The sequence below is a fragment of the Coniophora puteana genome, assembly GCF_000271625.1.
Source record: "Coniophora puteana RWD-64-598 SS2 unplaced genomic scaffold CONPUscaffold_3, whole genome shotgun sequence".
Classification (NCBI taxonomy): Eukaryota; Fungi; Basidiomycota; class Agaricomycetes; order Boletales; family Coniophoraceae; genus Coniophora; species Coniophora puteana.
Window position 1 is genome coordinate 3,143,930 of NW_006913055.1, and position 12,583 is coordinate 3,156,512.

General features: G+C 52.4%; 3 protein-coding genes across 3 annotated transcripts; 2 read left to right on the top strand and 1 right to left on the bottom strand.

The window, feature by feature from the left end:
* Positions 1-2,377: 2,377 nt before the first annotated feature.
* CONPUDRAFT_100782 (cytochrome P450 monooxygenase pc-3) lies at positions 2,378-5,087 on the bottom strand. Its single transcript, XM_007768054.1, has 15 exons — positions 4,732-5,087; positions 4,578-4,678; positions 4,490-4,526; positions 4,366-4,438; positions 4,169-4,304; positions 3,712-4,111; positions 3,605-3,660; positions 3,391-3,547; positions 3,309-3,333; positions 3,242-3,256; positions 3,115-3,189; positions 2,997-3,052; positions 2,822-2,937; positions 2,578-2,757; positions 2,378-2,518 (listed from the first exon to the last, which is right to left on the bottom strand). Exons 1-15 carry the CDS (start codon positions 5,054-5,056, stop codon positions 2,471-2,473), a joined length of 1,800 nt encoding a protein of 599 aa, XP_007766244.1. The 5' UTR covers positions 5,057-5,087; the 3' UTR covers positions 2,378-2,470.
* Positions 5,088-5,819: 732 nt separating this feature from the next.
* CONPUDRAFT_151599 (cytochrome P450) lies at positions 5,820-8,214 on the top strand (the record flags this gene model as incomplete). Its single annotated transcript, XM_007768055.1, has 11 exons — positions 5,820-6,144; positions 6,194-6,391; positions 6,453-6,601; positions 6,659-7,052; positions 7,110-7,165; positions 7,220-7,376; positions 7,429-7,453; positions 7,517-7,531; positions 7,592-7,666; positions 7,729-8,095; positions 8,155-8,214. The coding sequence occupies 11 exons, from the start codon at positions 5,820-5,822 to the stop codon at positions 8,212-8,214; spliced, it is 1,821 nt and encodes a 606-aa protein (XP_007766245.1).
* A 688-nt stretch (positions 8,215-8,902) lies between these two features.
* CONPUDRAFT_142805 (uncharacterized protein) lies at positions 8,903-12,560 on the top strand (the record flags this gene model as incomplete). Its single annotated transcript, XM_007768056.1, has 17 exons — positions 8,903-9,136; positions 9,217-9,347; positions 9,404-9,518; positions 9,586-9,680; positions 10,040-10,120; positions 10,280-10,427; positions 10,501-10,506; positions 10,563-10,657; positions 10,720-10,739; positions 10,794-10,848; positions 10,901-11,293; positions 11,352-11,702; positions 11,763-11,920; positions 11,976-12,044; positions 12,103-12,262; positions 12,328-12,445; positions 12,497-12,560. Coding segments are annotated over exons 6-17 (1,557 nt in total), but the record flags the coding sequence as incomplete, so codon positions are not given.
* Between the last annotated feature and the right edge of the window lie 23 nt (positions 12,561-12,583).

The following is a 12,583-nucleotide window of genomic DNA, read 5'->3' on the forward strand; positions in this document are numbered from 1 at the left end:
TAGTACACAGAGCGCGATTGTCGAGCGATTGATGCGTCAGCGACGCCGGTGGGAGATGCGCCTCGAGCGTGTTGCTCTTCGGAATTTGGTCTTTTACGCCGTTGTGTCCCCAGAAGTCTGGAATGCTGGGAAGGGAATCGCTCTGGCTGAGGTCTCTCCAAACCCTGGCCTCAGGTCGTGACGGTGAGGGGATGGGAGAAGGGACCGTCCATGCGGGGGAAATCTCGTCCAAAGACGCCGACTTCGATGGGGCTCCCTCTTCTGCGGTGATCTCTACCGTTCCCCCGTCGGGAGCGGCTGTAGGCAAAACACACGCCTGATCTGCACACTCCTCGTCCGAGATTGTTGACATCGAGTGGCACGAGCAGGAAATCAGTAATTCTTCATCGTCCGAATCGATCTCTCCGACCTCTTCCTCTTCCTCCTCAATTACGTCCAGAGTTGCCAAGCTGTGGTCAGAGACAGCGACCTCTAACGGAAGAGCCAGTTCAGCTGTTTCGTCATCTTCGCGATCCAGCGCTTCCGGGTCCTGTTCCGCAGGCGCCGCTGCCGAACAACCCTCGCCGCCTTGCGCCTCCGTCATCTCTGGTATCTCTAGGACAGCTTCGTTCTCCAGATGCATCGTAACAGAAGCACTCCTCTCCCGCGCTTCCGATTGCGGTATGCCAAACCGCCAAAGGCCCTCGATATATGCGCTCCCAATTTCGTCTCTGACGCTTGAGTCTTCCTCCCCTAAGGACGCAGGCGCATGGGAAGCCGTGACAGATTCCCCTCGCGCTCTCCCCTCGCGCTCGGAACACCGTTCTGTGGACATTGGCGTGGTCTCTGCGGTTGGCTTGTCTGTCGCTGACGTCTTGACTGGCTCTTCGTTAACACCTTCGCGACCTTCGTCAACACGCATGCTGGCTGACCTCCGGCGAGGGGGACCGCCGCTCGGGGAGCGCGTGTAGACCAAACAGACCTCGGCAGAAACGCTCGTTGAGGAGTTATCCCCCGTCTCCAGCTCGTCGTTCGCTCTATCGTCGTGCAAAGGAAGGATCATCGATGAAGAGCTCTCGTCGGCAGGGAGTGTGGTCCTGTCTCGCATATCTGCACGCATATAGCCAGGTGCCAGCCCTAGAATAGCTCTTCGTGACCGGATCAAGAGCTTCTTCATCGTCCACTTTGCCAGAGCCGTCTGCAGAACGGCCACAGCGCCGACTGTGCGCGCATACATCCTTCCAACCTGTAAACCAAAGGCGTCCAAGGCAAACGCACGGGATCTGCCCAGCTCTCCCGCCCAAGCAGTTTTCAGCGACGAGCTCTTATCCAGATGCAAGCCCGGAGCTATCGCTAGTAAACGAACGCCGAAACGAGAAAGCGTCTGTGAATGCTGACATATCTTCGTCAGCCAAGCTGGTTCACGATCGACGGAGAAAGCAGCTTACCGAGATGACCAACGCGATGAGCGCCAGCATGTCTATGACGCGATCGAGCATTCTGAAGAAGTCAAAGCTAATGGGCCGTGGCACATAGAGGGCGAGATCTGTCAGAGGCGGAGAGTGGCGGGTTTGGAGGGGGGAATGTGAGGGCGCGTCCAGCGCGTCGTTTGCTGTCTTAGGGAGGGGGACATTTGTGTGTATATCCTTGACAAGCGTCGGACCTGCTACAAGCAAGTTGCGACTTGGCTTACTTGGAAAGCCATGAGCCGTGCCTCGCGAAGCGTTGATTCTAGGATCGCCCGAGACGTAGATGACATGTGGGGGGAACCATGGACCGTAGAGTACCGCCCCCAACACTTCGTTCGCTGGGCTGACGGAGTCCTCCGTCGCAGACTGTTCAATAAGGTTGGACCACCAGGTGCCAGGGATGCTATCGAGTGGAGAAAAGGGGAGGGATAAGCTGAGGGACGAGACGTACTCCCAAGCTGGACTCTCCGCCAACGTAGGGACCGTCTCGTACGGAATAGACATGAGTTTTGATAGAAAGTTTGCATCGTATATCCTGTTGAAAAACGATGCGATTGTAAAGAAAGCGGTGCCAAAGAGTGTTAGGATCATCCTCGAAACGGAGGGGTGAGGGTATCGCGTTGTTAGTTGAGAGATTGAGAAGGTGTCACAGAAATTGAAGATTCAGGTGCGCGTGTGGCTCGAGAGCTCGAGAAAGTGAGACAGGGATACAATGGATAGTAAGAAGTAGAGATAGGAAGGTAGCGCGCAGAGAACAAGTGAGGTGTAGGGAAAGAGACAACTGCTGGCGTTGGATGTAACGCGTTCCAGTCATGTGATGAAAATCAACTCCGGGGCCAACCTTGGCCAACAGAATAGCTTCGGCCGAGTGAAATAGCACTTTATGTTGGCAAGCGAGCGAGCAAAAGTCTGCTGCTACAACGCTCGCAGCAATGACAAGACATATTTTGTAACTAACATCCTACACGTACACTTATTTTGTACAGTATCGTACACGGCAACTCAAACACAACATTGAACATTCAGGTTGCATCCGAATCAGCCTCTGTCATCCGTACCCACATACCTCCCTTGACCCACGCATCAGCACGGCATATCGCGTTGAGGTCACCAGATAGTTAAAGCGCACCTTCGAATAAAGCGTAACATGCGACCGCGGATGGAACTCCTCCGTCGAAGCGCGGCCAGGTATGTCCTTCCAGTGTGCGGGCGGGCGTGACTCCGGAGGCTGCGACTCACGGTCGAGCTCGATGCGCGAAAAGTTTTGTAGTAGGCGTATGAGCATAAAAGACATTTCATTGTACGCAAACTGCGGAAAACGCCAACAGTCGTCAGAAATTGCGTCCTAGAACTGAAAACAGGGCCCATATCACCTGCTGTCCCAAGCATATACGCGGGCCGGCATTGAAGGGGAGGAAGATAAACGGATTTGGCACGAGATATTTCTGCAGACGGTGGTCTATGAAGCGGTCGGGATCGAACTCGAGCGCTGATATATGGGAGGCATTTTGAGAATTGAAACCGAGATGAAGTGCAAAAGTGCCATACCATCAGGACCCCAGAGGTCAGTTCGGCGGTGCATCAGCAAGACCGAGTAGACTAGCCTGTATCAACGCAGGATGACATCAAGAGGGTGCTCGCAGCCACTACGACAGTAAGGACTCACAAGCTCTTGCCGGGGATGAACATGGGCTGGCCTTCAGGAGTAAGCGGTGGGAACGTTGTATCCTCAGCGCTTTGCCTATCGAAAGGTTACACCAACTTCCATTGTATACCGTGGAGATATGACGCACCGAACGTTGAAGGGACTACGGACAAACAAGTAAGCGATAGGAATCTATCAGAGTTATGACAACTTACACAGGAGGAAACAGCCGAAGCGTCTCTAAAGAACACATTGAAATCAGTATGATGGGCAAAACGTCAGGGAGATGAGACTAGCCGTTCAGTACCGCCCGCAAATACTTCATTTCTCTGATATCATCATACGTCGGCCGACGGGACGATCCAACCTTCGTCAGAATCTCTTCGCGAAGACGATCCATGACGCGAGGGTGCCTTGCCAGGAAGTAAATCACCATCGTGAGTGTGGACGCGGTCTGCGGTAGCTTACGTTCGTTAGCCTGCGATTTCTCGAGGGTGATTCTACGACGCACCGTGTCCCTCCCGGCAATCATGATGTTCACTACCTCGTCTCTGATCACGACCATGTCTGCTTCACATCAGCAACCGACTAAACCCCAGGCCAAACTCGCCAACGCACCAGTTGTGAGCCTGACCAAATGGTCCAACAGCGTCTCGCCCTCCTGTACCTGCTTCTCTTCCAACTCTCCGTTTCTCTCCTTCTCTCGGTGTTTCTCAATCGCATCCGCAATAATGGGCTCCAAGTACTCCCTTACAACCTTCATTGGCTTCTCCGAAAGGTCTTCGAAGATCTCCCAGAAGCGCCATGCACCGCCGCGAGCCATACGCATCGCGACAGTTGTCTGTGCATCTGCGAAGGCAGCGGCGAAGCGCTCCGAGGGCATGTACTGGTTCTTGGCTTTTTCTTCGGTAGAGATAGGCGCGTTGTGGGGGTAGGGAAGTGGAGTGAAGAGGGTGTGCACGCAGTTGCCGAAGAGGAACTCAGTCGCAGAGTCGATGGTGAAGCGCGATATGAGGTCCTAGGAGAAACTGAAGTCGTATACTGCGCATATAACAAGACGATAGGGAGGGCTTACTTGGAAGTCGATTGCGTACCCGGTGCGGAGCCTCTCCTTGGCTACAGTTATGGCTTCCTCTGCATGATTGTCGAAGATATCAAAGTGTCCAATGCGGTCATGGGTGAAGAAAGGACGCGTCATGGAGCGATGAAGTCTATCGATGGTGGCCATTTAGAACGGACAACCTTGTATAAGCAGCTTAGAATCCTACGTACTTCCACATGTCACCGTCCGAGTTGAAGACACCTATCCCGAAAACTGAATGCGCCTTCATGTCCCACCTGTGACCTGCAAGGGAGGAACATGAGCGACTGACGATGACATACGAAAGAGCCGTACCTTTCTCCCAGCTATCAAAACTACTTGCTAGGACAGCCTGAAGGTACAATAAGGTGTGATTTTATAGGTAATCAGAACTTGGATTCACCTTGATATGGCTCGGCTCGCAGGTGAAGAACATGTTGTCCCAGCATATGCGTATATTGAGCGTTGGACCATACTGCTTAACGAGCTGCGCGAAGATACCGCCTTGTCAAAGTGAGTTGAGTGCAAAGCACGGGGGTTACGTTGAGCGAACTGACTGCCAATGTAGTCCGTCTCAACCTTGCCAATGATCTCGTGCAGAATGTCGGTGTTGCCGATCTTCTTGCCTTTGACAGCCGGTGGCAAGCAGGCACCTCGCGCGGATGCTCGACGACGGGTTGAAAGGGCAGTAAGTGAATACTTGAGACCGACAACGAGCGGGAGCGCTGGAACCGGGAAGAGGAAGAACCAGTACCATGGAGGTAAAGCGCTAAGCGCGCCTAGCCGATAACCAATTAACGCGACGCCAACACAGGTCGCGATCGACCCGGCTATATAGAGCGCTACGCTCTTTAGCATCTCCAACCCGGGCGTCAGCTTCATGTCGAATAGAACGTTGTCGTTGGCAGGCCCGGAGCTCTCGGGGCAGAAAAGAGGTGAGGTTACGCCCCATTCTCAGGCTCTGGGCTTACTTTATCCTCTGCCAACCTCAGCGCCTACTCTGTCGGTGTTCCACCCGCTGTTAACGTGGACTCTGGTCTGCGACGACGCAATATGCAAGCTTCTATGAGGACCTTGCAAGTATCTCAAACCCCGCACGCGTATATTAACTAGTGTTTAATGTTTATTCATAGCTTGCATGTACGCGCATTTATTTTCTTCAGCTTGCAACTTGTTACATGACTCATCACTTATGTTTTTTCTGGATCCAGATTCATTTCAGGGGCCGTTGGTCATCGTCATCTGACGAACCGCAGCATTGATACTTGTGTGGTGTAATGGTCTCGGGGCCCGCTGATGCTTCGGCACGTCAAAGGTGACGCATACCGCATGCCGGGGGGTTGTCAAACGTGGCCCGGAGAAACCAAATAACCCAATCTATCGCAGTCGTCTGAGAATTTACACGGACCAGCACGGACCCAAGACAACAGATAGCCACCGCGGACGCTTTTGCCATCATCAGCCTGAAACATATGATATCGACCGGCAGCTCCGAGATGCCTCCATGTTGCCGGTTCGCCTACGGTATGTAAATCGTCAACATCTTCTACTTCCCCTGGTCCCCGCTGGCTTACCCCACATTCACGCACCGTCACATCCTCCCATATCCCTGGCGCCAGAGTCGAGAACACCCCGCAGACGACCAATGCAGCCGAAAGCCAGCAAATACCCAGGCGTCGCCCTCCTCGCCCGCTTACTGGGCGGAGGAGCCGCCTTCTATCTTATCGTCACCGCTGCGGTGCGCTTCACTGCGAAAGCCCGCCCTGATACCCCCCTTTGGGCCCTCTATGCTGCTGCTGCCGCAAGCTTGCCCGTTGGCTTCGCCATCCGTCTGAACATACGGGGCTTCATGCTCCGCCGTGCCGCTGCACGGATGGGTGCACGGCCTGTTCCTATCGTTCCCGGCGAGCGCATCGGTAACATCGACTTGCTGTTCCGCCTGCTGGGCGACTTCAAGACGGGGTACCCTGGTACGATAACAGTGGTCTCCATAACGAATCCTATGCTAATCGACTGCAGGTGATGGCATGACTGAGGCCATCGACGCCATGGGAAATACGTTCAACTTCCGTGTTATGTACGACGACCTGCTATTTACCACTGAGCCGCACCATATCAAAACCATCCTCGCAACCGAGTTCGACAACTTTGTCAAGGGAGATAAGTTCCATGCAAACATGCTTAGCGTCCTCGGTACCGGTGTCTTCAACTCAGATGGTGCGTCGTTGCTCAATAACAGGGCTGAGAGCATCACATACTGACCGTCGTTCTCATGCAGGTGACATGTGGAAGTTCCATCGTTCTATGACCCGCCCCTTCTTCACCCATAACCGTATCAGCCATTTCGACATCTTCGACAGGCACGCCGAGCACGCCATGAGCCAGATGAAGCTCCGCCTTCGTGCAGGGTACGCTGTCGACTTCCAGGTAAAGTTCATTAGCTTTATAAGTCGAATCGACACCGAGATCTGTTGAAAACATTAGGACTGGATCTCCCGATTCACCCTCGACTCCGCAACCGAATTCCTCTTTGGCAATAGCGTCGACTCTCTCTCCGCCGGTCTTCCCTATCCATACAGCGTCATCCCTCCTGAAGCGCCCTCAGGGCGCGGCCGCACCGCCGAGGACTTTGCGCGCGCGTTTTCCGAGGCTCAGTTCGTGATCGCACAGCGCCCGCGTAAAGGCTGGGTCTGGCCACTTTTTGAGGTGTTCGGGGACAAGAGCGAACCGGCGATGCGTGTCGTGAACGCGTACATTGAACCTATTCTCCAGGAAGCGATTGAGCGCCAGAAGGCTCTTTCTGCTGTGGAGAAGAAGGCAGATACGGAGGTTGCAGATGACGATACGGTGCTGGATCACTTGGTTAGGCAGACAACAGGTGAGCGTCAGCTAGTCACATCTCGTATTGTAAACTGGAAGGTGACACGATATTTAGATCTAGTCGTGCTCAAGGATGAGATTCTGAATATTATGATCGCTGGGAGAGATACGGTACGCTTTCTTGATCGTCGTTTTTTAATTTCACTCTGACTATCATACCTTTAGACCGCTGCTACGATGACATTCGTCATGTACTTCCTTGCTATGCACCCGGATGTCCTTTCTCGTCTGCGTGAAGAGGTCCTGACCAAGATCGGCCCGAGCAACCGGCCCACCTACGATGGCATTCGCGACATGAAATATCTCCGCGCTGTTATTAACGGTACGCGTCGGTCTATAATATTGGAATGGACGTGTCTAATCGCGAATTCCAGAAACTTTGAGGTTGTACCCTGCCGTGTAAGTACCTAGTGTATGCCCACTCTGCAATTCTTGACGCCATCTATTGCACGCGCTCCCCAGTCCCTTCAATGTTCGGTACGTGTTTCCGTAATGACTTCAAACCTCTTTCACAGGTCTCACCCTTATTTATCGCAGGGAAAGTAAGAAGGCGACAGTATTTGCCGCCTCGAGCGCCACCGAAAAGCCGTTCTATATCCCGCCTAAGACTATGTTAGCCCCCACCATCTGCTTTGTCGTAATTCCACCCTCTAACGTAATACGCGTTTCACCAGGGTATCGTACTCCGTCTTCCTCATGCACCGCCGCAAGGATCTCTGGGGCCCCGATGCAGACAAGTTCGATCCCGATCGGTTCCTCGACGAGCGCCTGCACAAGTATCTCACCCCTAACCCCTTCATCTTCCTTCCCTTTAATGCCGGCCCCCGCATCTGCCTTGGGCAGCAGTTCGCGTACAACGAGATGTCGTTCATGCTCATCCGCCTGCTTCAGAACTTCTCTAAAGTCGATCTGGCGCCTGAGGCACAGAATCCCGAAACGCGGCCACCAGCGCGGTGGCGTGAGCCGGACGAAGCCAAGTGGGATTCCAGGAAGGCTATCGAGGAGTTCTATCCGAAGATGCATCTAACGATGTATGCGCATGTAAGTCTTTACCGGTTTAGTTGGAATGTCATGGCAGCGCTGATGGGGTCTGTTAACAGGGAGGTCTCTGGGTTAAGCTGATGGAGGCCGATCTAGTGGAGGCCCCGCTTGCTGCTTAAGTGATCTATGAAAGTAAAATCCCTAGGATATATAAGTGTGCCTGTAAGATACCTCAGTTTGAAGTGTTGACTTCTTTCTCTCAATGTACCCTGTCCTAACCTTGCCCTACATGATGTACGTTATTCCCGAGGCGAATCGTCGATGTTGAGATCTTGAGAAGCAAAGCGCTGCGGCGAAGCTATCACCCTAGCATCAGCTTCCTGTCTCACGAAGGCAATTTTCGCTCTTTCATCACCATGCTAATGATGAAATCTACACTGGCTGACTGCCACTTTTAAGCCATTGGCTTAGCATATCTGGCGTTTCACGATAACGACACTGCTTTTCACAGGCGCCTGTCTCCGTAGAGGACGGCATTTCCCAACCTACATCAGCTACTAGTCTCTTTATGACTGCTGTATACCTCGAACGTACAAGCGCTGTTGCAGTGGAAACACCGCTGATCGACCTGGCCTGCGGCAGTTACATATACTTTCCTCGAAGCGTACTAGGCATCCAAAAGAAGTAGCGCGATCATGTCCGTGGAGCACTTGGCCGTTCCAGGGAATACTAACGCTGAATCCTGGAATGCACCGCTATCCTTTCGATATATAACACGACCACAGCTCGATGCATTCTCACTACCAGTCTCTCGTTGCCAATCTTGTTTCTCTCTACTAAATACTCTCCCTCATCGCTTCTGTCATCATGTCCATCGAGCTCCACGGACACGCTATCGCCCCTCTCGTGCGCCTCGTTGCGCTCGTATGCAAGGAGAAGGACGTACCGTATAAGCTTGTCAGCGTTGAAGTCTACAAGGGCGAGCAGAAGACACCCGAGTATCGCGCGTTCCAGCCCTTCGGCCAGGTGCCGTATCTGGTGAGCGCCTCCTCCTCGTCCGATCCTCGCCTCCGTTCTCACAGCTTTGGCGCTTATGTGCATGTGAGTAGAACGACAATGGGTTTGTCCTGTATGAATCGCGCGCGATATGCCGGTACATCGCCAAGAAGTACGCCTCGCAGGGTACTCAGGGCCTCGTCCCGTCAGCCAGCGACGCCAAGGCCGAGGCGCTCTTCGAGCAGGCGTGTTCGATCGAGACTGCTAACTTTGACCCATTCGCGACGGGGCTTGCTTTCGAGAAGTTCGTCAAGAAGTATGTCTCTGTCAACTTTCTCGTGAGCTCTGAATCTGACAAAAGCGACGAAACAGACACAAAGGCCTGGAGCCAGACGAGGCGCGAGTCAAGCAGTTCATCGCAACGCTCAACGAAAAACTTGACGCATACGAGGTTATTCTGTCAAAACAGGCTTACCTCGCTGGAGACGTGAGTGGTCTTCCACGCATATTTTAGCGATATTGAGCTTACGGTACATGTCGACCGTGATATCCAGAACGTAACCCTCGCAGACCTGTTCCACCTGCCGTACGGTACGATCATCGAGAAAGTCGGCGGAGACCTGATCTCCTCCAGATCAAACGTGTCTAGGTAAGTCGCATTTACCTCTTTCAAAGTGCTCCCAGTTCCAATTGCTGATGGGGTGCTCTTTCCCTAGGTGGTGGAAGGACATCTCGTCTAGGCCAGCTTGGTTGGCGGTCAAGGACAGCGCGTGAATGCCTTTGCCTATAGCAAGAATAAAGAGCGATCATTGTTGTGCCCATTCCTGCTGATAGCGTACTTTGTACTTTGTAGTTCGTGCGATAGACAGAGAACAGTTTGTATCGAGTGATAGAAGAATGTAGAGATGAATGAAATGAGGTGAAATGCCACTGCGCTTGATATGCGAGATTATACTAAAAATGTGAAAATAATTTGAACACCGATTATGTAATACTTTAGCCTAATAGGGATAGAATTCTAACCCAAACTTCTGATATTGTGCACGGTCCGGCCGGGAGCCACTACTCCGAGCTCCGCCCTAACTGGATGTGCGCATTGCATAATCATTAATAATCGTCGCTTTCTTCCTGACTTTCATCTCTTCGTCACGTATTGCCTCGCTCGCCGGTAAGGTTTACACACTCGTATCATGGGTATGGTAAAAATCTCATCTGGTCAATCTATAAGAACACCTGTGAGTCTGACAGGGACATCGAGAAGTCGACGCTTGAAGCCGGGAGAAATCCCTACTGGACCTTCCGTATACAATCGGGTTGCATACTATCATGTCGTCTGCGGAAGGCGCTAAGAAGCGCAAAGTTCAGCACGCTTGTGTTATGTGCCGTCGCAGGAAGGGTAAGTGTTCTTCCCCTGATTATGCATGCATCCCGTTCATCGTTTTTCATTCAAACGTCGCATCATCCTCAAGTTCAATGTAAGTGGCCATTTTTGACTTCTACTGCAGCGGCTGCACGGACTTGGATATGTCAGGTGATGGCGATAAGAACACGGAAAAGAAATGCTCCACCTGCGTCGCAAACAACTTTGACTGCACCTGGGCCGAGCGGGCTAAACGGGGTAAAAGGGTACGATTAATTCTCCCTAGGGCGGCATATTCTCCCTCAATGCTGAATAAATACTTTTGAAGAGAAGCAGGGTCACGAAAGCGTAAGAGATACGCCGTTACTGACCTTGATAACGCGCTAACACCACTTTGAACAGGTATGTGGAGAGTCTAGAGAGCCGTTTAGAACAAATGGAGAGACTTCTTGCGAATGTAGGAGTGTCTGACTTCTTCATCAGTGCGAAGAAGCTTACCTGGCACACAGGTTTATCCTGGTGGGATCACCTCCCAAGAACTTGATATCCACACCGATCACGGGAACGCGCCGGAGACACATATAACTAGCGTTTCCCCTAGGCCCATCGTTACTAGGAAGGCAATGATCGGTCCAGCGGCCTTGCGCTCAGATGATCCGACATCTCCGTCCAACGGGCCCGAATCGAGCGACGAGGAGGTGGATACTTTCAATCTCAAGCTCTCTGACAGCCTCCGCAACATGACACTTAATCCGGGTCATCACCGCTTCTTTGGTAAATCAAGCGGCCTGGCTTTTGTCCAACAGGCGATAGACCTCAAGACTGAACACACTGGTGAACAAAGGCACAACATGCGGGACATATTCTACCGCCGACGTTCTGAGTTCCTCAATCGCTATCTTGTGAGCCCCTTGGCTTCTGTGCCGTTTATTCACGTCGCCAACGTTTTCGAATGACCAGGAGGATATTCCGAACCAGCCCGATGATCCTCCGTTCACATTTCCAGAACCCGATCTTGCACGTCAACTCATAGACCTATACTTCACATATACCAACTCCGTGTCGCCTCTGCTCCACCAACCCACGTTTGAGCGCAAGTACGCTGACGGATTACACATTCGTGATCCGGCTTTTGGAGCTGTTCTCCTGCTCGTGTGCGCTGTGGCCGCGCCGTGGTGCGAAGACTCCCGGGTACTGTTGCCCGGATCGGGAGCCGAACATCACGCGGGATGGCAGTGGTTCGAGCAGGTCCAGTCAGTGAAGAAGACGTTATTGGGGCCTCCGTGTTTGGAAGACCTGCAGATGCATTGTGTATGTCTTTCTTTCCTGTTACTGCAGTGCGTCAACACCTAATCTGCGTTACCGGTGGAGCTATCCTCCCTGTATCTCCAAGGGACGTCGAGTCCCCAAGCGTGCTGGACTGTTGTAGGAATCGGCATTCGACTCGCTCAAGATGTCGGGGCTCATCGACGGAAGGTATACAATACCAGACTTACCGTCGAGGATGAGCTGTGGAAGCGTGCATTCTGGTGAGCGGCGATAGTTCTTTCGGAACGTTATTGCGACTGCTAACAGGTTTTGAAGGGTTTTGGTCACTCTTGACCGAACGCTCAGTGCTGGTTGGGGCCGACCATGTGCAATACATGACGAAGAGCAAGTCTCCGAACTTATATATGAGCGACATGCCGCTAATTTGATTTTATGAGTCCAGCTTTGACGTCGATCTTCCAGTGGTCTGCGACGACGAGTATTGGGAACATTCAGATCCTGAACAGGCATTCACGCAGCCACCGGAGCATCCATCGACGGCTGCGTTCTTCATTGCTTTTATCAAACTGACTCAGATTCTTGCATTTGCGTTGCGGACCATTGTATGTAATTCTTAATGGCGGTGACCGTTGGCGATGTACATGCTAACGTTGAGTGTTACACTTAGTACTCGATCAACAAGTCTAAGATGTCACTCGGCTTTGTGGGTCAGAAGTGGGAGCAACGTATTGTGTCGGAGCTGGACTCTGCGTTGAATGAGTGGTTTGACTCCTTGCCAGATCATCGTAAGTGTATCTCCTTAACGCGATCCACCTATGATAAATTCCTTCGTGCAGTGCGCTGGGATCCGAACATACAAGATCCAATCTTCCGCCTGCAATCCTGCACGCTTTACGCGAGCTACTCATTTACTCAGATCATTA

Coding starts and splice junctions, on each gene's coding strand:
- CONPUDRAFT_100782 (XM_007768054.1), bottom strand. CDS start 5,056: ATGAAGCTGACGCCCGGGTTGGAGATGCTAAAGAGCGTAGCGCTCTAT. Junction 3,053..3,114: donor TTCATCCCCGGCAAGAGCTT/GTGAGTCCTTAC, acceptor GCGTTGATACAG/GCTAGTCTACTCGGTCTTGC. Junction 2,519..2,577: donor ATGTTACGCTTTATTCGAAG/GTGCGCTTTAAC, acceptor GCGTGGGTCAAG/GGAGGTATGTGGGTACGGAT.